Here is a 25,692-nt window from a genome sequence, read left to right on the forward strand (position 1 = left end):
TCCTGAAGAACCTCAGAAACTGAACTGAACTTAACTTTTTCTGTCTGAAAAAATAATAAACTTTTCTAAAATTGTTCTAAATCACATAAAAATCATTCTAAAAACATGAGGTTAATTTTTTAAATATTATAAAATTCTAGTTTTTTACAGAAAATAATTACTTTAATTATTTTGTTTATATTTCACTTTTAAAAGCAAGAACATAAGAATCTTCATGACAAATATTGAGTAATAGAATCATTGTTCAAAGGATAAATATTTCTTTGTTTGTTCTTACTTTAAAATCCTAGATTTTTTTCAATCTTGTATTCAATTTCTAGACATTGATATGATTCCATGATTATCTTGACGAAATCTGGACATTTGGTAACCCTATACATTGATTAACATTATGTCAGTTATGTATCTGATGTGGCAGTTAATTAACATGCTATACTAATTACAGACATTCTGTTTATATAAATTTATATTTTGTAAATTTTACCAATATGTAATTTATACTGTGAGATTTGAATTAATACTTAGCTACACAATTTTTTATACAAATATTTACTATTTTACAGACAGAAGTGGAAAAACAGTTAGTTCCAACACGTTTAAGATGGTTACATCGTCGTGTCATTTCTATATCCATGGGAGCAACACATACTGCTATATTGGTAGAACCAGGTCACATAATTATGTTTGGTTGTAATCAGTATGGACAGTTAGGCCGAGGAAACGTTCGTAAAAATTCTTCACCATCTGTAGTTAAATCAATGCAAGATAAAGTAGTAACTGTAAGTTATTTATAATTAATATTTTCTTGTTAAAATGTAGTATAATTTTAGACATCATATTTTAAGGTTTGTCAACAAGATAATGCAGTGTTTGGTATTAATTACTTTAATATCATAAAAAAAATATATTCAATGCTCTAACATTTTCTACTTTTATAAAAATGTCTTCCTCAGGAGCAGACTGGAATGACAGATGAATTTTGAACATTACAAAATTCTCACTTATTGAATGTTGTATGTTGAATCTTACATTTCACATGTGCTGAAGAAGTTTTTAAAAATAAACTATTCAAAATTAAATTGACAAGCACAGAAAATAAATGTAAATGCACAATCAAAATGACAAAATTAAATAAAATGTAATGTGTAAATTTGTTTTACATATTATGTTTCAGTAATGCATTAATGTATTAAATTGTATGGCTAACCAAAAGTCAGCTGGATGTACATCTGTACATCCAGCTAACATTTGGTTGTGTTTACATTTATTATCCATATTTGGTTTAATTTTGTATAGTTTATTTTTAAAACTGTTTTTTTACACGTGTGAATCATAACATTTAAACTCAGATGTTTGACATGTGAGAATTTAGTAATGTTTGAAATTCATGTCATTCTAAAAATCTGCTCCTGACGAGAAAGACATTTTTGTAAATATTGAAAAGTATATTTTTCAATATTAAGTAAGCATTAAATATATTTTTTATGACATTAAAGTAATTAATATCAAATACTAGTTAAATTTAGCTGACAATATTTACATTTTAAAAATATAAAATATGTGGAAGATACGGATTAGTGAAGACATTTTGTATCTTCTATGTATTTCATATTTTTAAATTTAATTATTAAATTGTAACCATAACAGCAAATATTACACTTTACATGATAATTACCAGTAAGTTAAAATATAAAACATTATGTTGAATTGTTTTATTTTAAACTGATTATTAGTTATATACTATAATAAGATAAAAATAATCATTTTTCCTTTATAGATGGTACAGTGTGGAAACAGTTACACAGTTGCTTCTACCATAGAAAACACTGTTTATTTTTGGGGAGGAAGACAAGTTACTTCTACACCATCTAGAATTGAAAGCATTGATTTATCCTTAGAAAAAGATCCTGTTTCACAAAGTTTCAAAACCTATAGATCTTATTATAATGAGAAATCTAAAAATGATTTAGAATATGAAAATTCTGTTGTTAGTGACTGTTCCATTTCTGAAGTAATAAAAATTGGTAAGGAGCAAAATTTTTTACATTTAAATGTCTCTGTATATTTGTCTTATTATTATACAGTACAGTCAAACCTGTTTTTGTGCGGTCTTTTTCTGTGCGATTTTTATTTGTGCGATTTTTTTTGTGCGGTATATGAAAATTTCAATCAAATTGGAACATAATTGACTCCTGTAAAATTTTTAAAAACTCTATTGGTTGTTTTCTCTGACATCAGCAGGTTTTTTCATTTTTTATTCAGAAAAATTTTTTTCTCATACGTTTATTTCAGTTCCCTCTTATTTTAATAGCATAAAAACCATAAATATTATGTTATATTTAAACAGATGCTGTAAGTTAGCCCCTCCAGCTTTAGACTGCAGGTGTGAAATTTCACGCCTTGTTAAATGAAATAACACTTCCTGCAGCTATATTTATCAAATAAAATCATTATTTAACGATTATTTTTAACTTTTTAATGTTAGATTCGTATTTAAGTGGAAATAATTAATTAATATAAAAATTAAAATTCTTAGAGGATTTTTTTCCCCATTAGGTGTTGCAGAAAAAGGCCCAAGGAGTTAAAAAAGCAATTTCTAGTTATTTCGTATGGTTTAGAGTTATTTTCTACGTGAGACTTTTTTATGAGGTCCCTATTCACCGCATAAAAAAAAATATTTTTTAAATTGTGTTGCGAAAACTATTTTTTATAGCCACTCGTGAAGTTTCGTGCGATTTTTTTTTTTAAATGCATTTTCTTTTATGCGGTCCCTATCCCCCGCATAAAAACAGGTTTGACTGTATATAATAATTTAATTATATAGTGCTTGCTGCATCAAAATTGTCTCTTGGTGATATTTTTATTAAAATGGCAATAAAAATATAATACTGGTGATAAAAACCTTAGTCCACTTATTTGGACATTCAGTGTGAAATTGAATCATAAAGCATGTTTCAGCTAAAGCAAAAAATTTTGATATGACAGAACATGTAAAATACTGTGAGAACATTTTAATCCAATGTATTATTCAAAAGTATTCATTAAAAAATTGTTTAAAAATGATCCCATCTCTAAGTGACAGTTTAACATGTTACTTTGCTTTCCAGACTCCAAACTGATAAGGCTACCAACACCTGCATTAATAAGTAAGTAAAACTGCAGGTGATAAATAATTTGAAGAAGCAAAAAAATTTAAAACTGGCAAAATAGTTGGCAATTTTTTAAAAAATTTCTGGAGTATGATTCAATTTCACACTGATAGTTTACAGCATATAATTATTATAAATACTGTATTTACTCGCATAAAAGATGAGGGTTTTATTCATTTTTCACTGCTTCAAAAACCTATATGCGTGAGCAAAGGTTTCTTTGCGTTTTTGCAATAATTTTTATGAACCCTGTGTTTGCATTTTTTACCGGAAGCTCACCCTCTGCTTTTTAAAAACAAAAGTATTTTATCTGGGTTGTTTCAATTGTTCTTGTGTATTGTCATAACATATATATTTACATTGATATTTTTATATTTTAATGTGGCTAACCAATTTTTAATTTTTTACAAAAAGAATTGACAAATAAAATTAACTAAATTATAAATTATTTTAATTAAATTAAAATTGAGTTGTTAATGTGTCAATTATTTTTTAATATTACATGTTGTTATATGTTTAAAATAATATTTCAAATATTATATGAAACATATAATGACAAGTAATATTTCAAATAAAATGATATACAAGGTTTGTACAAAAAGTTTTGGCAACATTATTTTTATTTCTAAGTAATGACACTGAAAAGAAAATACAGTAGTGAACCGAAAATCGGAATCAATTGGGGACTGGGGTTGTTCAGATTAGGGATTTGTTCCGATTACGGTTTATGTACGAAAAAATATATTAACCTGTCCGATGTTCAAATTTTTCTCCGTTGCGTGTCGCTTCGCGTTGAATTTTCGTCGATTTTAAGCCTAACGAAAATTTTTATAATAATAATCGAGGCTATCGTATCGTTAAAAATTATTTCTTCATTTTGTACAAACAAAATAAATATATTGAAGAATATAAAAACATAAAAATTATACTTTAGAAGTAAATTTAGTATCACACAAATTTAGATTCAGCACGACACAGTCTGACTGAAAATCGTGCCGATTACCGGCGATTCCGATTACCGGGGTGCCGATTTACGAGTCTCTACTGTACTACATGTAAACATAATCTATGTACTTTTACTTATTTTTTTATAAAATCTTTGTTTTGGTTGATATATTAATATGATGTCATCATTATGAATATTTGAAAATTTTCTTATGTTACAAATCTGTTTTGATAATTTGATTACAACAAAGGAAGACCTCATGACTGCTTTGTAGTTTTTGTAATGTTGATCTTGCATCTTCTCTTTTATGAAACAGAACTGATGACAATATGAGGGTGCAGATATGTAATATAGAGAAAGTCAAGTTTCTGTTATCAGCTAGTTATCAAGGAATCAAACAAAATCAAACTTTGTGATATCCTGAGGTTCGGGCCCAATCTGTAACTGAGGTTCCAGATTGGGCCCGAAACCTCAAAAACATACATAAAAATCGAAAGAATATGAAAGTAACAGAAATTATTAACGAAAGAATGTATAGAATAAACAGCTTTGTAACAAGGAGAAATTGCTGATAGGAAAAAACTATATATTGTAAACCTGTCCAAAAGAGTTAAAAGAAAGTGATGAAAGTGATGAGCACGACAAGTTCAGGCAACGGGAATTTACAGATATTCACTCAGAGAAGCAAACCCTGACATGGGCAGTCATAAATACAATGAAACAGGAAAATAGAATAAACTTCAGATAAATAAATTTTAGATTAATAGATGGGAGAATGTTTTAACAGAATTGTTAAAATTCTTGATTGTTATAATATCAAAACACAATAGATTAAAAATTTCTTTAAAAAAATACAATAATTTATAATATGAGAAGGAATGTTAAGGATCAATAAACAATTCTCAGACAGAGAATTATTTATTGAGAAATATTAAAATAAGACATCAAATTGTACTTGGATGATTGACCTTTCTTGTACTGTAATCTGAGTTTTTTTCTTCTGGAAACAGGGGTGACCAATAGGGAAGAGAGGAAGAAAGATCTAATCCAATCAGAACTCTTTTAATCCACAAAAATTCTATATAAACAGCATAAATCAAAGACATGGTTTATTCCCCACTGCTTGTTCACCTGTATTCTCTCTCATCTGCATTTCTTTCATAGCTGTTTAAGGTCGGTGCAAGTTCTAAACTTTTTTGTGATTGTGTTTTTGCTTTGTCTTCTTAATCAAGACCACCTAGGACTTTATCCAGCTCTCCAAATTAACTCTATATAAGCTCCACATTCCTGATCAACACTGCCCTGGGGCAGTATTGATCAGGAATGTGGAGCTTATATGTTGATCAGGAACATTCATCTTGCTGAGGGGACAATCTTACACTTCCAGACTTAGAGGCAATTCTGAGTTGAGTTAGGAAAACTTTTGTAAGCTCCTTTTGAATGTTTATAATAAATGGGTTGAACTGTCAAAGGAGATTTGTTTCAATGCCCACATTCCTATGTACTTACTCATACCACTCATCCACCCTGACTGGGAGACTAATACTCTAAAACCCCATCAGTATCCCACAATCTCACTCTTTTTTATCATGTACTGTATAATGATGGATTCCAAAATTCGTTACAAAATCTCAAGCTGTCACATATTGATTTTCTCTTAGAAGAACATCAAGTCTGTTTTTGTTGATTTCATTAGAGGCAATCTGCAAGTGACCATTATGGGACTGATTTGTAATGTCTGTTTTCCATCTTTGTTTAATCCATTAGCCGATTATTAATTGCTGTGGGCACTCATGTGAACTTTATATAGATGCTTTAATCTTGGTGAATAGTAACTGTAGGAATTTCCTCCCTAATAAGGAATTTAATCACTGCATACTCTTGAAAGGATAAGATGTTGCCCACTATTTTGTCATACAACATTATCTCTTGCACCAGTTGTGTCATAACAATGTTTCATTTTGCAGAGTGGGATGATAGTTGTTACTATCAGACATATCATATGTTCTTTAATTATTATTAGTTTATTTGTAATTCAGTATTGACCATTGCTTTCACTACTTTGTACTTTGTACATATATGAAATAAATAAAACTGACCAAAAAAATTAAAAGTACATGTATTTTTGTTTTGAAAAATGTAATAAAATATTTTGAACATAAAAACTTTGAATTTAAAAATATTTCCATTTGAAAAGTTTATATTTATTTTAATTTAATGATATCTAAAATTATATATTGGTACTTTTAGTTTTGCTTCATGATTTTGAATATAGTAAGAATATAATGAAAATAAAAAACTTTTATAGGTAAAAGTAATTCTCCATTGATGACAGAATTAGAAAGAATTGGCCCAGATTCTTCAATTATTCAAGTTAGAACACCAGAATCTAGACTCTCAGATTCATTATCTTCATCTCAGTTAACATCTAGAAGATATTCTGGTTAGTTAAAACATTTGAAAAAAAATCAAATGAACAGCCAAATTCTTTTATTGGCTCCTGCCAAATTACTAAGTAATTTGGTAGGAGGTAGGTGGCTAAGTTGCCATTTCTTGTTAAATTTAATAATTATAAATGAATAAATTATTTTAAGTTTTAGAATATCCTGAAAGAAAAGATTAGTCTGGAGCAAGGTTTGGACCCACAACTCTTGCACAAGCTCTTGCACAACGCATGCAGACACATTGCCAGTTATGCTAATCAGATCTAACTGAGGGCAACTTGTTCTTCAAGGACCTTCCTTTTCTTTCAGAATGTTCTAAAATTAAATTTAATTACTTAATTTATTTATAATTATTAATTTTAACAAGATATGATGTCCTAATAGCCATCTCCTGCCAGATTACTTAATAATTATTTTGCCTTAATAGCCGACAAAGGAATTCAGCTGTTCATTTGATATTTGAAGTAATTATTGGGTTGGTTGTATTTATGATTTGAAGAAAATTTAATTTTTCTTTTCAGTTTTGTTAATATTGATTATTTCTTGTACTTTAATCGATTTTCTACTATGGAAAAAAATTTGTACTTATATGAAATGAAATCAGAAAGTCTTTGCCAACTGTATTTTTTCTTGAAAAATAATTACAGTTCCAAAATTTCAATATATACGTATGTGAGACAGTTTCTTCTATGTTGTCGCAGCAGTCTCCAATGTTGTATTGTGAGATTTGAGAAAAATATAGAAGTTGAAAATGGCAGGTGTTCTGTCGATTTCCACAATGGAGGAACACAGAAATGTGATTTAACTTTTGTGAGCATCTGGCAAGAATACGAGCAATATTTATTGAGAAATGAGTACTTTGTATAGGAACAATTGTATATCATAGCAAGATATGAATTGATGGTGTGAGAAGTTAGAAATGGAGCAACAAACATCCAGGACATCAGATCAGGTCTTTTTCATCATCTGTCATATAGTATGAATTTGATCATCTTGTGATTATCAACATTTTGACCTCCTCAAGAAGGAGTTAGCAGATCACTGTTTTGAGAGTGACAATGTTGTGAAGACAACAGTTTGACTGTGGCTGCATAAGCAAACAGGCACACATTATGAGAGTAATCTCCAAAAACTTATGCCATGATGGAAGAGCTGTTTGGCTTATCATGGAAACTATGTAGAAAAAAGGGTATGAACTGGGCTTTCAAATATATATTTTGAAATTATGAAATATTTTGAAAATATGAAATAAAAGATTTTGAGAAAAATGCAATTGGCAAAGATTTTTGATTTACCTTCATATCATAATATAATTATAAATTAAAGAATATTAGATTCAATAAATTTTTAAAATTCTTTTATTTACTTAGTGAAGTAATAAAAGTAATTGAGTTAATGAAGTTTCAGAAATGTAATAAGAAAATTAAAATATATTTATGCACTTATCTGTACAATAGAGTAATTTATGATGTTATTTGAAAATAACAATAACAAACATTATCATTGCAAACATTACAATGTTTGTAATGATTTATTAAAATTAATTTTAAAATTGATAGTTTGGAAAAAGCTGTAGTTACTGAAAACATTTCAATGTGGCTATTTCTCTGCTTCCTTTAATTTTCATCATAAAAGAAAACATTATAAAATATATTTTCATATTTTTTAATAGATGCAGATTATCCTAAAACAGACTTTACCCCAGGAAAAAAAGAAGCAGTTTTACAGCCTCAGGAAATTTTGGCGTAAGTTATTCTTACTGAGTATATATAATTATTTTTATCAAATTCTATCTTATCTCTCTTTTTTCTTTTATTACCTTAAATATTTACAAGACTTCTAAGATTTTTTGATTTCAAACTGACTTATTTTCGGTTTTAAAATATATGAGATAGTATTGTATGTAATGTAATATTTTTAGTATTAACCAAGATTATTATGCATTATTTTAAATTTAGTCTTAGTCTTATCATCAGTCTTTTCTTTGTAAATCATAATTTTTTGCTAATTGAATTGCCTGATATCCTATTTTGATGCTTTTGAGTAAAGTTTCCTCTGTTAACTAAGTATATAACTGATTTGTGCTATACTTTTTTACTGACAATAACATATCAGGAAGATTATTCTGTTTCTTCAGTGAAAAGTTAGATCAGTTAAATTTCTGCTATTGTTTAAACACATTTTCTGTTTTTTCTTATATACAAACACAACTTTTCTTGTTTTTTCTTATATATACATATATGTATGATAAGGAACAAGAAGAATGTCCTAAACCGTACTCATATTTTTTAATGACTTTTTTATATATTGAAAATTCAAATTAATGCTGAAATATTATTAAGAATTTGGATTATCAGATTTTTATCTAATTCTTGATTGCAATATTGTTGAAATTTAATTTATTCAAATTAATTAAATAGGTCTTCATGTTTTAATATAATTTATTTTATTTATAAATAATTGTATGTTTTTAGAAAGTAATAAAAATATTTATTTAAATACAGTAGAGAATCTATTATCCGAACACCGATCAACCGAAACATTGGTTAACTGAAAGCGTTCCAGTCGGACTGTGACTGGACGTGTGTCGTGCTGAATTGAACATTTCAAAAATGTTCAATTAACTTCTAAAGTATAATTTTCTGTTTTTATATTTTTCAATATATTTATTTTGTTTGTACAAAATAAAGCCATGATTATTATTATAAAAATTTTTGTTAGGCTTAACATCAACGAAAATTCAATGCAAAGCAATACGCAATAGAGAACAATTTCGACATGGGATACATTAATATACTATTATTGGGATATACTAATATACTAATTACATGGGATATACTAATATACTATATTAATTAATGTATTTTTTTGTACATAATTGGTTATCCGAAAAATTGATTTTCCGAACAACTCCAGTCCCCAATTGATTCAGATAATTGATGCTCTACTATATAAATGAATATTATAAATAAAATATTATTTTTTAATTTAAAGTTATAATGAACATTAATTTTTAATGAAACTATTTATTTTAAAATATGATTTTAAGTTTAATTATCATTTAAATTAAAATTTTATATTGCAATTAAAACAGTTTTCCTTTTTAGTCTTTATGCTTCTTCTGCACAAATTTCTCGGGGAGAAACTGTTACACTATCCAATATTTATTGCCATGCTAATCATCTTCACTTAGCTGTAAATACCACAGCTCCAATACCTAAAAAGAAGTCCAACAGAAATAATGTTTTAAGCAATTCAAATATTTCAAAAAGTGCATTTAAAATAAATAAATATAATTTGCCTGAGGAAGATAGTATAGGATCAGTAAGTTATTATTTTTTATGATGGTTTATTTTAAAGTATTTAAAATTTATACATTTTATAATAAATTCTTATTAAATTCCCATTAAACCATTTTCAGTTTAATAAAATTTCATACTTTGTGATTAATTTATTGCATAAAATATTTTATCTAATAAATTAATCTCAAACTATGCAGTGCAATTACATTTAAAAATTAATTTTGAGGGTAGTTCAACTTCTCTCTGAAATTTCAGTAGTGGCAATGAAAATATGTGTCACAATGTCCCAGTTTATGTTTCTTTCTCTAGGTAATCTCCTTCACATTTTGACTTTTTCCTGTGTTTAACAATGCTATTCCTGCAAAATAAAAGTATTTTGACTAATGTCAGAACTCAACCCTCTGTATGGTGGAGGTGATCAACAGACTTGGTTAAAAAATTCTGGATTGTCTGGCCTACAGTCTGTATTTATCACTATATCATTATCAGCTGTTTGGCCCTCTGAAGGAAGCCTTGGGCATCAGGAGCCACCTTCCTGACTTCAGAGAATTTATCATGCACTGATTCTGACACCCCACCACACTACTACTATTCTGCCAACATAGCAATGTTTCCAAAATGACAAGTGTCATTGTGTGGTTGAGAGTAACTAGAGAACCATAAATTCAGACATACAGTTCCATTTCCATTACTAAAATTTTAGACAGAAGCTAAATTGCCCTCACAGATTTTTAAACATATTACAAAAATATATTTCTTAAATTTTATACATTACTTTATATCCACAGTTTATAACTATAAAGATGTGAGATTTATTTAAATATCTTTGATTTTATATATAATCAAAATCTGTTTGCTTTCCTAATGTGAGAAAATTGAATAAGTAATGTTTATCGAAGAAAAAAAATTAATCACTTAGCAGATATTTTTAATTTGAATATAATTCAAATATCTTCAGCTGTAGTTGCATGTCTTTTGTGATCTAAAGAAGCCTGAAATGCAGTTATTTAAAAACATTTGTCAAGTCATTCAAAATATTTTTGTTTAATATAACAGTGGTGGTTTGAAATTTTTTGTAATTATGTACAATGTAAATTTTTAAATATTGAGTTGAATGGAAAATTTGTTTTATAGGAACACAATTTAAAAAAAATATATATACAGTCGACTCTGCATAAGTCAACACCCCAAGGGAAAATGGAAATGTGTCGAGTTATCCGATGTGACGACTAAAGCAAAGTTGGAAAAAAAACCACAAAACTACAATTAATAAAATACAGTAGTGTGTTATACAGTAGTACAGGCTTACAATACATTGTGTTCTCCATTTACAATTACTCTGTAGATGAAAAACTGAAAAATTCGTTTAGTGTTGTTTGTTTTGAGCACTTAACTGTCTCGACTTTCTTTTTCAACGATCACGAATGCCTTGAAAACATCATCTTCGCAATTGTCAATTGTTGACAAGTAATGTCTAAGGATTCTTAATGCCTCTAGCGTGAGAAAATGCAAAGTTGGATTCCGGTGTGATGTTGATGTACAGTAGATTGTATACTGTATATATTTATTCAGTCAACAACATAATTTTTATCATTTGCAATTACTTTTTTCTAGTATTCCACAAGTTTATTGTTTTCATTGGTAAAAAAAACTTTTGGATTTTGACTCAAAAAATGATTGTATAGCATATTTCACTTCCTCAAAACTTATAAATTTTTTACCATTTAAATGCTTTTGTAATGATATGATTAAATGAAAATTGGAAGGTACAAGTTTGGATGAATAGGGTGGATTATCTAAAATTTCCAATTTAAGTTTTTATTTTGTATTGCTTTATCAAATTGACAAGTGTTATTGTGATAAAAGATGGTTTCTTTCTTGTTGCTTTTGTTTAAGACATTTGTTTATTCGATGTAACTTCTGACAGTGTGCATCAGAATTTATGGTTTTATTAGGCTCTAAAAGGTCATAATAAATTATACGATTCATATACCATCATACACAAAGCAATAATTTTTGGAATGCAGAGCTTTTTTTCATGTTGGGATCAATTGAGAAGTATAAGAATATACAAACATCTTGAAACCCAATATATTTGTAATAGGCCAAACAACTACTGAATTACATCGGGCTACTTTTCTGCAATTATAGTGACAAATTATTTAGAAATCAGTTAAATATAATCATGGAAAAGTAGCTTAATGTAATCTGGTAGTAATTTGGCTTAAATATAAGAATGGAGATGAACAAGAATCAATTATGGATTTATGCATTGAGAACTGCAAAGATCTAAATAAGTAGGTTTACCATTAAGAAATAGAATGTTCCACAATGTTAAAGAAGAAATAAATGTCCTAGTATCGAGCTTAATATGCAGTAAATCAATTACTCTAGAATGCTCTATTTTTTGTATGATTACTAAAAAATTCTGCTGCTAAATTTAGTGCATTATTCAAAGATTACAATACTAAAAACTATTTTATACTTGATAGTGAAAGTTGAAGTAACAATGTGGATGGATGGTATGCAGATACCCCGATTGTTACAATGAATTACAAGGGTTAGTGGTGTTTACAAAACCTTTCATAACACTAGGATCTGAACTCTTATGTAACAGATGATTCATTTTTGTTTTCAAAAAGTTTCATAGTGAACCTTATTGTTTATGCTTTGTTTTAAACAATTGCTTTGTTTGTAATTAATAAAATAATTTAACCCTGTGCTGTGTATTGTTGCTTAGTACATTAAGGGTGTGGTTGTTCATAACAAGAGATTGTTCGTAACAAGAGATGTTTATTTGCGGACTTACAGTCCGCAAATAAACATTACAAATAGGAACGCAGAAACAAATATGTGTACGATTGAATATTCCTTTAATGCTCTCTGAACACTGTTCTTTCTTTTATTTTGTTACAAAGATCCCAACTTGACAGATTTATACCTTAGAACCCACACAGGGAAATGGGTCACCTCTTATTCACATACAAGTATATAATACACACGTGCATAACACAAAACCTTGATAACCAACTTAAAAACTAATCTTATGGCTACCTTAAAACTAATATAACAGGGAAATGGATAGAATTAGGAAAGTATTGAAAATATAGAGAAACAGATAGAAAATATCCGAGTCTACGTTGATTGATTGATATCCTCTGGGAAGTGCCTTTTCACAATCGTGGCCTTTTATTCTTCTCTACTGATTCAGCAGTTCATTATAGAGGTTCTACGACTCTCTGTGTCCTATAGTCCCTTGTGTCTCTTATTCTCTGGCCTCGACAGTCCTTTCTTGAAACTGCAGTCCCCTTCCTTTCTCTCTCTTCTGAGTCTGGATCACTGCCTTGTATGTCTGTTCCTTTCAAAGTCCAGCCAAAAAAAGTGTTCGCCTTTCGTCTTTCTCTTTGCCTCAGGCTTTTCTTTCTTTTGTCTATTTCCCCAAATTTGGGGAAGTCCTAATACCCTTCTCTTTTGTTTAACCCTTGGTTTTTAGAAAGGGTAATCCTCCCCTTCAAGCAGTAATGGTCGATATAGAAAGTTCTTGAAGACAATAGAAAGGAAATAAGAAAATAGGAATGAAATAAAGGAATTATGAACTATATACAAACTATAATATGGCTGATGGCCACAAGGGAGTAAATCTAAGATATGAATTATGTAATTTGAGAGGCAGGTATGTGCAACACATCATGGATGTTACAGAGAGTGGGATGATGGTTGAAAAGTATAAAAATAGCTATACATTATTTATGGACAATCTCATATCCTGATTTCTAAATTATTTTACTGTAACAAAAACAAAATAAATCCAAATTGAAATATAAAAGGAATTTAATAGAGACTATATCTTGTGTATATTAGTGGTGTGAATGTACTATGCACCTACTAATTTATTTTATTTTAATATACTTGTCTATCTTATAACGTGTATTCTTGTTTAACATATCAAATAAATATAATTAAAGAACTTCCATTTAATGTTTTGTATACAGATATTTAGCAATTCAAATTCAACCAAATTCAGTAGTATGGTGACATTTCTGTACATCTGGAAGACGTTTCATAAAAATTTAGTATCAAAACTCGCCACTAGACACTTTTGATGCTTTGGATCTTAATCTGTGTGATTTTTGGTTATGTGGACACTTAAAAAGTTGATTTATTGAGGATATGTTACAAAGTTGGGAATCTTGAAAGGCAGTATCACACTACATGTGGGAAGCATCATAAAGAATCAATTGTGGCTAATTATTGAATACACTGCCTATAACCTTCAGAATACACTGTTTACTACCCTCAATGGGGATCATATTGAGAGGTACTAACCTCTCAATATCTGCAGCACTGAAGTCTCTGTAAAAGCATGAGTGTCATGTACAATTAAAATGTTTGTTGTTTGCAGTGCCAAAAGTGCCTTAGCAATAATTTTGGTACTAATTTTTGGTTTTTATAGGAATGCCTTTTGCATGTCTGCTATTGAATGTAATGCCTTCTGCACATTGCATTCAATAGGTATAGTTTAAATACAGTCATCCTGTATAATGTTAAGTTATGTTATTTAGTGAATAATAATTTTATACTTTACTTTGATTTTGTAATGCTTATTAATATTTAATTTGTTTAGGTTCCAGAATGGTTGAAAGAAGAACTTGCAAATGCTATTTTACCTGGAATTGCCATGGATAATATTTCAGTGTCAAGGCAAAGTAACGATGATAAGTCCTATTCTAGTGAGTTATAAAAAAGAAAGAAAGCAGAAATGTAGTATTTATTTAACTGTATAACATGAAATTTTAAACTGATTACAGTAATGAAAAATTTAAAGAATAGAAAGAACACTAAATGATTGCCTAAATAATCAGACTATAAGTTTGCTAATTTTAATAATTAATACTAAGTTAATTATTAATTTAGTTGAGAGATGGCACCTAATGTCTACCTCTAGTAGCAAATTACTTAGTATTAATTATTAAAATTAGCAAAATTATAGTCTGATTATTTAGGCTATTATTTGGTGTTGCTTCTATATACATATCAGGCTTCACAATGGATGTTATACTTATAATTTTAGTACAATTGGAAACATTGGAGACGATTATACTCCACTCCCCTGATAACAAGAAATAAAAAAGATCCCCAATAAAATAATAGCAAAATATAAAAAACATAATAAAAATTATAAACATAGCAAAACAAAAGTTACATTATGTGTAATACAAAATAGATTTACATTTATTTTTAAAAAGTAAAAATTATGATATAGGTATGGTTCCACAGGCTACATGTGAGGTGCTATATGGTAAAAAAAAAATCTTTGTGAGAGAGAAAGGCAAAAATATGGGATGAAGAAGCATGATGTATTGTGGGTTCTTACAGTTGGGATGTGGAAACTTAACCAGTAGTTTGAAATTAGACCATTGAAGTGTTTAAAGCAGAGAATGCAATCAAAATATTTTAAGTGATCAGAAAGATTAGGAAGACCAAAGCAAACTCTTGCCACATTGTGGTTATCAGTAAAGGGTAAATTGCAGAACTTTGTGTATCAGAAAATAAACTTTATCTAATTCAGATTGTATTGTTTGAAGCAGATAAGGGGCAGCCATGGCCCAGATGGGTAAATAATAATCGACTATTGACTGAAAATTAGTAAAGAAAATTGTTCTGAGCATGGCTTTTGAAGAAATATTTTTGCAAAACGCCAGATAAAGCCATGTCTAATGGCAAGGGATTTAATAATGTAAGAGATATGTTTGTGGAATATTAATTTTTCATCAAATATGATTCCAAGGTCATGATGAGACTGAACATAGTTTATTTTAGTAGAATCGATAAATATGGAAGGGTGGTAGGGATTGCAAAGTAGGGAAAAACACATAACAGTTTTATGTATGTTGATTTTTAGATTGTAGCTGGAAAAAATGGAACATAGAGAATTGATAGTAGCCTGAAGGGAGGAGGGATCATTGGATAAAATTGGATAATTTAAAAAAGAATTATAATTAATATCTAGACATTTTAATTACAAAATTTTTTTGAACCCATCATGCAAAAAGCAAAATGTAAATAAGATTTGTTGAAATATGTATGGAATAATCATCCATTTTTTGGATTTTAATTTATCTTGACAATGTAAATCCAAAAGCCTCAAGTAAGTCTTATTTATATTTTGTATTTTCTCTAGAGAAAGCATTTTGATCAAATTGTACAATTGAAAAATTTTCATAACAATATATATAAAGACTAGCTTTAAGCTAAGTACAGCAAAGCATGCATTTGTTTGGTGCAGCACATTTTCAAAGCAATATTTCTCAAAACCTAGTTCTATAAAATATTACAATTAAAACACCCACAATTTAATATATTTTTTGAATTAGTATCACATCTTCATAAATTAGAAACAAGTAAAACGGCAAAGCCATTTTTGGGATGAGACTATGTCTCAGAGAGAGTGAGCAACACATGCAAATCTCACACTCGCACCTGTTTGTAGAAACAGTCTCAGCATTTTGTATTTTATTTTGACCTGGTTCTCAGTCCCCTGACTACCTACAAGTCTGGTTTATTTTGTGTGTGCATGATTTGGGCACCAAATACTCTGTGTCAAATTGCAATGCCTGACATGTATTCTTTCATACCTCTAAGGTGTGCAGCCATTGACAGCAGCATGATTTTAGAGACAAGACATAGTCTCATCAATTACTTAATTCTCAAAATTTTGTTCAGTTAGAGATATGAGAAGTTAAAATTTAGTAACTCTATTCAGTACAGTGACAAAAAATTTTCAATTTCTATGTACTGTACATCTGTACATTAATTAAGAATAAATAGCATTTAGAATAATGATGTTTGAATCTTATAGTATATAATTTTAATATTAATAAATGAAAATATATTAAAACAGTTATTAATATAATAATACTTTTATCATTAAATTTCAGAAAACACTTTTGATTCATCAAATACATTGCATAATAATCAGAATATAGATGTTGCAATGATGAAAAATAAAAGTGGTAGTGCTCCGAAACATAAAGCCTCTGAGCATTTTGATAATATAGATGATGGAAATAAATCATTGTAAGTATTTATTTATTATTTAAATTTTTAATGTAAATATCTAAAATAAAAATTAAATAACATTCTACAAAAAGAGTAATAAAATTATAATATCAATTAAATGAAAATATTTTGAAAATAATAACATTTTAAATTTATTATAATATCTTTATGCATTATATATGTATTTTCACATAGCTATGCTTTTGCCTAAATAGTTAAAAGCAAAGTTGACTTTCACAAGAATTTTTATGTTTCAAGATGGTCTGTGTATTTTAATTTTTGATTTATTAATTTATTAACATACATGAATTTTCTGAATATTATGAGTGCTAAATTGGATTTATACATTGAACCTTCATTGAACATAATTTCAATTTAGCACTCATATTCACTATATATATATAGTATAGATAGTATTCACAACATTTTTTAACATAGTCCCTTCTTAATTACAAATAAGCATGTAATTTAAAAAGATATTAACTATAGCATTTTCAACTTAAAGCTATTTATTTTTAAGCTGAAGTTGATACAGTTAATGTATTCTTATTTCTTTGTTAGTGATAAATTGTTTAAAAAATAATGTCAAAGACTTAGTTCTATATAAGTATTATTATCTAATCTTCTAAAAATCGTCTAAAAGAAAGCTAAACATTTTTTAAGCAATGAAATCATAATTGATAATTATTGTATCAAGTATATAAAAATAAGCTCCACAACCATTATAATTTCATTTTTCTTCTGAAATTTGCTCTAAAAATATTCATTATAGTTTTTTTGGTGTAATTAATAGATTATTTTTAATTTTATATATTCAATTAACTTGTACTGTACATTCTAGATATATTATTTTTCTTGATTTATTATAACAAATAGTTATTGATATTATTAAGTATTATAGATCAAGAAAGTATATAAGAAATAATAGATATTTATCAAGTTTATCAGAAAAAACAAAATTTGTTTCTTATAAAATAATTTAACTATTTTGAAAACAGATAAAATAAGTCAGTTTATTATAATGAACAGCAATTAAGTGAAAAATATAAAATCTTAGAGTTTTATGCACTAATAATAATAGCTCTCCATATTTAAAAGTTAAATCCAAAGTTAAAAACTAAACCAATTCCCCAAATAGCACCTCTCAATGTACTGTATTTATCCAATAGGATAATAAAATACACTAATGTATTATAATATTGTAATCTTGCCAAAAAACAGGCAGATTATTGTCTTTTCCTTGATAATTCTTGCAATTATTTACATAGCAATTAAACATATTTTATTTTATTGTATATACTGGGTGCATTTTCTAGTAAGACCACTTAAAGCCACTTTGTTAAAAGATGGTTAAGCTTTTTCTGCTTTAAGTTAGCTGCTGAAGCACTAGTGCAGTGAAGTTCAAAGTGCTGAAAACAGAAATTAAGATGGCTGCCAACATAAATTATATGCATATTACATACTTCAAATGAAGATTGTGACATACAAAAATGTATTTTGAACTCATTATCTGAAAAATTAGAAATGCACTTTTCCACATAATTTTCTATTTCGACAAATATTTTCAGATTTATTAGTAATGGTGAAAGCATGCATTATATTTTTGTTGTTTACCACATAAGTAATTGCATTTTTACACAATATCAAATTTTTCTGATCGGCTTCCTCCAATATATTAATGCATTAGGTATTTGTACGAAAAGAAAATAGAACAAATGACAGTATTCTTAACAATTTTTTAAAAATGTAGAATAAACACACTTCCAAATGCCATATTGTTTAGCATTACAGAAAGCCATCATATAAGCTTATCAACAAAGGACACATTTTATATGAGATACACAATAAAAACATTAACATCATAAATTTCTCGCATCAGTTGTTCTTTTCCCACAGGTCCTGCCAAAAACGATAGATTGAGATTTCACTGTACATTCCTAAAACACTTTGTGAGATATGAAAGGGTTTTCATTAACCCATTAAGTCAAACACCCAACAAACTAAACATGCAGTAGATATGAAAAAAAATCAATTTTTTTTATGCATGAAATAACTATATACAGGTTCAAACAAGGATGCTAACTTTAGATTGGTTACACCTGTAGTAACCTTAAATTCAGTGGAACAATTACAAAATTAATAAATGACCATGACACACCAAGTTGTGATAATTCTAATCTGTACAATACCAGGCCTTGGAGTCAATCATTTTTATAGATTTCATGAAAAACTAGATTTTGGTTAATAATGTACTCATGCCATATTGTCATTATTAACCAAAATCTAGTTTTTCAAAGTTATTTATGAAATCATTAATAAAATATTATTTTACTTATATTATTTGAAATATGTTTATTTCAGATTTATTAATTTATTTTGAAATCAATATTTACACATCTTGAAGCATTAAAAAACTAAACAGTCTATGATCATGATAGCTATCCCAGTATATCCAAATTAGTGAAATCAGCATTGACCCTCTCTCGTGGCAATGCTGATGTGGAACAGAAATTTTCAATTTCATGTCATGCACTTCCTCCTGATAATGCATGATTGTTGGAAAGAATGCTTAATTTACTTTTGATTGTTAAGGAGGGAATAATCATGTATGACCAAAACCCACACCTTATACCCATTACAAAGGACTACTGAAATTAGCTGCCTCAGTGTGTAGAAATTATCAATTACAATTGGAAAATGAAAAGAAGTTAAAAGAATAAGAAAAAGAGCAGAAGAGGAAGAACAAACAATTTGAAGAACAAAAGAAAGCTGTTCGTAACAAGAAGATTATGGTACTGCAGCAGAGTTTAAACTAGAAAAATGTAAAAGAAAGTGAAATACATGCGATAGGCTAAGTTTTGTTAGAAGCAGCAAACCAAAAAACTGGAGAAGGCTATTAACATCAAGAACATGATTGAAGTACAGGCAGTACATATGATGCTTGTTAGTGTTAAGTGTTCAAAAACAAGCGAAGCAAAAAAGAAGGAAGCTGAAAACATCCAGAAAAATCTTAATAAAAGAACATCATCTTTCATGATTGATTATTTATAGAAGCCAAAGAATTTTTAAGTGTTCAGGGTTTACTGGAAATACAGTAGCCCCTCGTTATATTGTATTCGTCGGGAGACAAAGAAAAGCACTAGATATCCAGTGGCATGATATAACTGAGTAATAAAAATTCTGGGCTTTTACTAAACAGATTATACGTGCTATGGAATCACTATTCTTTCATCAGCAAGTGATTCTGATATAAAATAAGCTTAGATTTGCAATACTGAATTTTATTTGTGGTTATATTGTATTAATTGACGTTTACGTAAACATTGATACCACAAATGTCCATTTAGCACTCTTGTTTCTTTAACAATGACATTTAAAGACAAAATACTGTCGATATAAAAACAATATCAATTGCAATTTTATTATACAATGTTATATTTCAGTACAGTACTTTATAAATTGCTTATTAAAAATTTGTGTAATTTATATTTTTCAATAAAAATTATAAGTGCGATAATTGAAAATTTAAAAAAATAAATATTGAACATATAATAGAACATCAAAACTTATAAAATTAAAGAGTAAAAATTCTCTAAACAGCAAAATAAAGTTACTACTATATAAAAATTTTAGAACTTTCCATTCAGAGTTAAAGAAATCTTTTCCTTACACATTATGCGGCAAGTTCGAAATTTCACAGAAACTTGTATATGAGGAGACAATACTCAAAAGTAATAAATAAACAACTTTTAATATCAAAAGAAAACAAATGATAATTGATCTGACTACCTGTTCTGCATACTCTGTATTTAGATCTTGATGAATTTATTGTTTCACCATCAGTGGTAGTTTCAAGAATAATAGTAGAAATAAAATACTGTATTTCGTTGCAAATAGAAATTCAATGGCAATTGGTAATTGAAAATTTATTGATTCGAGTGCTTTTAAAATTTGGGTGACAAAAAAACAGTGTTCTATCTATAACAGGTGGCTACTGTATTACAGTGTATACAGAAATTTTTAAAATGTGTTTAACCATAATAGAATAGCTGCTGAGTTTTTTTTTCCACGTTTTCACTTTGTTTTGTCACTATTGCACTCACTTTTTACTCACTTTTTCAATGGGAAAATGGCACTCTGAGGCCTGCAATACACAAGAATAATTATTACAAAAATAATATTCCTATAACTAACCCTTAATACTAAACTTACACTAATATGGAAAAATGAAGATAGGGGGCAAGTAGTAATAAAGATGATGGATTGGATAAAACAAAGATACCCTGGTCCTGCAAATGTCTTTCAGTCCTCGTTGTCGTGAGGGACCACATAAAGGTTCTTGCACAGATTAACACTTTTTTCTTTTTTGCCTCAGTTCCTGAAAGTTTTGATAACCAATCTGTCGGTCACTTATTCAAAACTTGCAACTGGTCAAGTTGATATAGCCCAGGAGTTTCAAGGATTCCCTGTTGAAATTACAACTTCACCTGTATACTTGGGTATCAGACAATTTCATACACCTGTCCTCAGGTAACTTCTCACTCAATATATTGGTTATTCCAAGAAGTGGCCTTACCCCGAGAAGGAAGAATTAAGGAGATTAGAAAGTTCTAGAAGGTAGAAAGAACAAAGAACATGGAAAAATGTAAGAACAAGAAGAGAAAAACAGACATATGGTGTACAGCCAGAACATTCAACCAAATTCAATATACTCAGATATATTCACATTAGTTTATTATGGTGCAATCACTAGTAACATACCATGGTTATAAGGTACAAGAACAAACAGACTCAATCAAAACAGAAAAATTATGAGCCTGACTGACAAAGAAGACTAGAAATACAAATAAATAACATTAGACAATAATTAAGCAGGGTGACATAATACAGTAGAGCGTCGATAAGTGGAACGTCGGTAAGTGGAATGGCCGGAAAGTGGAACGATTTTCAGTCGGACTGTGTCGTGCTGAATTGAATGTTTTTGATACTAAATTTACTTCTAAAGTATAATTTTCATGTTTTTTATATTCTTTAATATATTTATTTTGTTTGTACAAAATGCAGAAATAATTTTTAACGATACGATAGCCTCGATGATTATTATAAAAATTTTCGTTAGGCTTAAAATCGACGAAAATTCAACACGAAGCGACACGCAACGGAGAAAAATTCAACAGGAAGCGATACGCAACGGAGAAAAATTTGAACATCGGACAGATTAATGTATTTTTTCGTACAAAGTTGGAAACTGGAACAAATCATTAACTGGAAGGACCCCAGTCCCCAATTGGTTCCACTTATTGACGCTCTACTGTACACTAAAAACAATATCACAAAGACTTAAATGATACAAAACCTGTATCTATGAAAACAACAAAATAAAGTATTCAAAAACAATAAGAAACGTTTCTACAGATAAATAAATACCAAGCCAAGAACAAAACATGTGAAAACTCAATCAGTGTCTTGTGCATGTTTTGTTCTTTGCCCTATATTGAAATAAACATAGATGAAATGCAAAATAAAATACGAAAAACATACAAGTGGAAGACACCTGGTGTAGAGAACATTCACGTTTTCTGATATAAAAAATTTACATCTCTGCACCAGAAATTAGCCAAACATTTTACACATGCAATCAGTAATCCATAAGATATGCCAAAATTTCTTAAAGGGGATACATGTATATAAAACCCAAAAACAACATTAAAGATCGTAGACACTACACACTAGATCCTACAACCCTGTCAGATACCACACTACAAAACACCCAGATCTTGCATCACAAGCAAAATATACCATCATATTGAACAAGACAACATACTTAGAGTGCAAAGGACAGCTACTCAAAGATTTAGTTATTCTGTGACAAATATACAAATGTGGGATGAATGTACCATAAATATATTACAGAAAAGCATTCTTGTTGAATGCTTTTCTGTAATATATTTATGGTACATTCATGATTACACACACTACATATATGCAAAATATATCCAACAGTTAATATATTTTTAGAAAATATATGCACAATATATTGGAGAACAACACTGCATCAAAGACTTCTTAATGCATACTGTGACAATGCATGAAGTGCCCCTATGCTTCTGCACCACAGGACCAAAGGGTCAACACCACTTTGTTGATTGCCATGTCAGGATTCTGACACTATTGTGTCTTTAAGGACAGACACAGAAACCTTTATGGCTACTAATTTCATTTTGTGTGAGCAGTTGCATTTGTAGGTGGTTGGATTCAGGATAGAGACAGTGCAGCTAAAAGAAGTGCACTCAACTACCAGGTTAATGTCAACAAATACTCGTTTCTTTACATATAAGAATACATATAAGCTTAGGAGTCTTTAAGTGAGAGAGAGTTTACACTTAGAAACGTGAGGATAAATACCTGTAGTCGTTATACACTTGATAAGCTAGTTCCTTATTCCTTGATTATGAAGATGGTCTGTAGATTTGTCCAGATGGTAGACATTTCGATAGTTCAATGTAAGATCTTTGGAGGACAAGTAGGAAGATGGCAGGCTAGGTGGCAATTGGCAGTGATGATGGTTGGTATGGGGGTTAATCCAAGATGGGAGCAAACACTTAAAGTCGACCAACTCTCAATGATGGATGACCTTCCAATTGTCATTGATCCCATCCTTTTATTCTAGGAGTCCTCCCCCCTTACTGTTCATGCCCTATTTTTGGTAAATTGGTTCTAAAGTCCAATGGCAATTTTTCCATTAGGTACCTGGTGATGCATTCAATGTGTCACCTTGAACAAGGAAGCAAGTCCATGGGAAAAGATATAATCATATCTTTATGATTTTTTTTTTCTTTTGAAAGAATTTTATTCAAAAAATTTTTTCAAAAGAAAAAAAAATTGGGCTTTCACAATACCTTAAAACAAATCAAATACATATAAGGCAAAGCATTTTCTATGCAGATTACCTATATCTGTGTTAGTTCTATCTCATCTTAAATTCATTTTCCAATAGGTTAAACAACACAAAATATGAAAACAACATTAAACAAAAAAAACATTATTCATATTATCCTATCTCATGTATATAAATTATGTAAAACTCTATGAATCCACTCTTGCAAACTAAATTGCCTGTTAAAAATTACATATTCTTACTTCTTCAGCATAGAAATAAAATTTGGCATAAACAAATGCAAAACATTGCCCATAAAAATGGAATTCTGAAGATGATCTTGCAGTTGGAAATGGAGACATTATTGAATCCTTGAATGAAGTGAGGTCTACAAATACTTTGGATTCCAATTGAATGAACACAATTCTTGGATTCCAAATACACAGAACATGTATGAATAAAACAGACTACCAAAGGCAGATTGAACTCAATATGAATTTCTGTTTTTGTTCTGTTGTTTTATTTATTTTACTTGATTAATTTTTATTTTTTAGTTTATTTCTCATAACACAGCTGATTGCTAAACATACATTTAAAGCAATCAAAACATATGTTATCCCAATACTGACATATTCATATGACACAGAACTAATACATTAAACATAGAACTAGAAACAACTCCAAAAGAAAATACAAACAACATTAACAAAACACAACAAACACCATCCAAAGTTCTCCATAAAATGACTGACTCCTCCTCTTAAAGATGTATGAAGCCTCAAAAATATAAAATATTCACTACAAATACAGACACTTTGAGAGTATTTCTACAAAATGAAGAAGTATCACAATTACACAAGCTGTATCTCTCACAGTTACACTGTTAAATCTACACAATATTGACCTGGATTTTGGGTTTGGAAAAAGCTCCATGGTAGGCATCCTAACATTGTCAGCCAGGATAAGGAAACCTTTGATAAGAAATCAATTACGGACTTCAATATTTTATATATTGTTAAATTTACTAAATTCCTTAGGGGTTGTGACTTTGTGATTAAAAACCTTTTTAGCTACTATATTCACTGCAAAAAATAATTTCTTCTTATCTGTTTTTGTTTATGTTTTATTAAATATGTTTATCTGGTCAATAAATTGTAAATACTTTGCATATTGTATTAGAGCTGTTTCAAAACATAACTAAAGTCAAAGAAAAATATATAAAACAATTTTATCAAGAAAACATTTTTGATTAATTAATTTTATGTTTTTATTTTATTTCCTTTTATTTCATATTTTTCTTTTATTTTTCGTTTATTATTATATTTGTTTTATTTTAGTTCTTGGAATAATCACACTGTAAAAAATTCAATGTTAACTCCACCAAAGTATAGAAGAAATGGATGTAAACATTCCAACATACCTATTAGTATTCATTATTTATCATTTTTTCCTAAAAAAATAATAGACAATTCTAAAACAAAACATCAGAATGATCAATTAAAAAATATTCAAAGCCAGGCTGTTCATTTTTCACATAGTACTCATGAGAAAAGTGAATTTTCTTCCATGGATATGTTAAGCAGCAGTGCGCCAGCTGCTACTTTTGTAGATTTTACTCAATGTGAATCAGATTCAAATTGTCATACTATAAATGACGAATTTAGTGAAAAATTTCAAAACTGCAATGAGAGAGAATTACATTCTCCAGTTTTACCACCTGCTCCACCTCCCAGGTATTTATGTTATGTATATTAATCATTTATTATTTTTGAATTACTTTTAATTAATTATTTTAGTCTTTTTAATATTTTATTATTAAAACTTTTATTTATTATTTCCATGAATGTTGTATTACTAGGAGGCACACAGTGCAATCATGCCACTAATATATACATGATGTACAGTCTATTAAATT

At 28.7% G+C, this 25,692-nt stretch overlaps 1 protein-coding gene across 2 annotated transcripts in view; it reads left to right on the forward strand.

Moving 5' to 3' along the window:
- LOC136978713 (uncharacterized) overlaps positions 1-25,692 on the forward strand; it is a 101,802-nt gene that overhangs the window by 53,116 nt on the left and 22,994 nt on the right. Inside the window, exons 19-26 of one of the 2 annotated variants that reach the window (XM_067274492.1) lie at positions 564-779; positions 1,778-2,024; positions 6,404-6,538; positions 8,212-8,284; positions 9,647-9,863; positions 14,466-14,571; positions 16,780-16,918; positions 25,115-25,510. In XM_067274492.1, coding sequence (XP_067130593.1) covers positions 564-779; positions 1,778-2,024; positions 6,404-6,538; positions 8,212-8,284; positions 9,647-9,863; positions 14,466-14,571; positions 16,780-16,918; positions 25,115-25,510 — 1,529 coding nt within the window. The remainder of the gene's footprint in view (positions 1-563; positions 780-1,777; positions 2,025-6,403; positions 6,539-8,211; positions 8,285-9,646; positions 9,864-14,465; positions 14,572-16,779; positions 16,919-25,114; positions 25,511-25,692) is intronic. The other variant, XM_067274493.1, reaches the window with a different exon arrangement.

This window comes from Centruroides vittatus, unplaced genomic scaffold, assembly GCF_030686945.1.
Source record: "Centruroides vittatus isolate TY-2023 unplaced genomic scaffold, ASM3068694v2 contig_549, whole genome shotgun sequence".
Classification (NCBI taxonomy): domain Eukaryota; kingdom Metazoa; phylum Arthropoda; class Arachnida; order Scorpiones; family Buthidae; genus Centruroides; species Centruroides vittatus.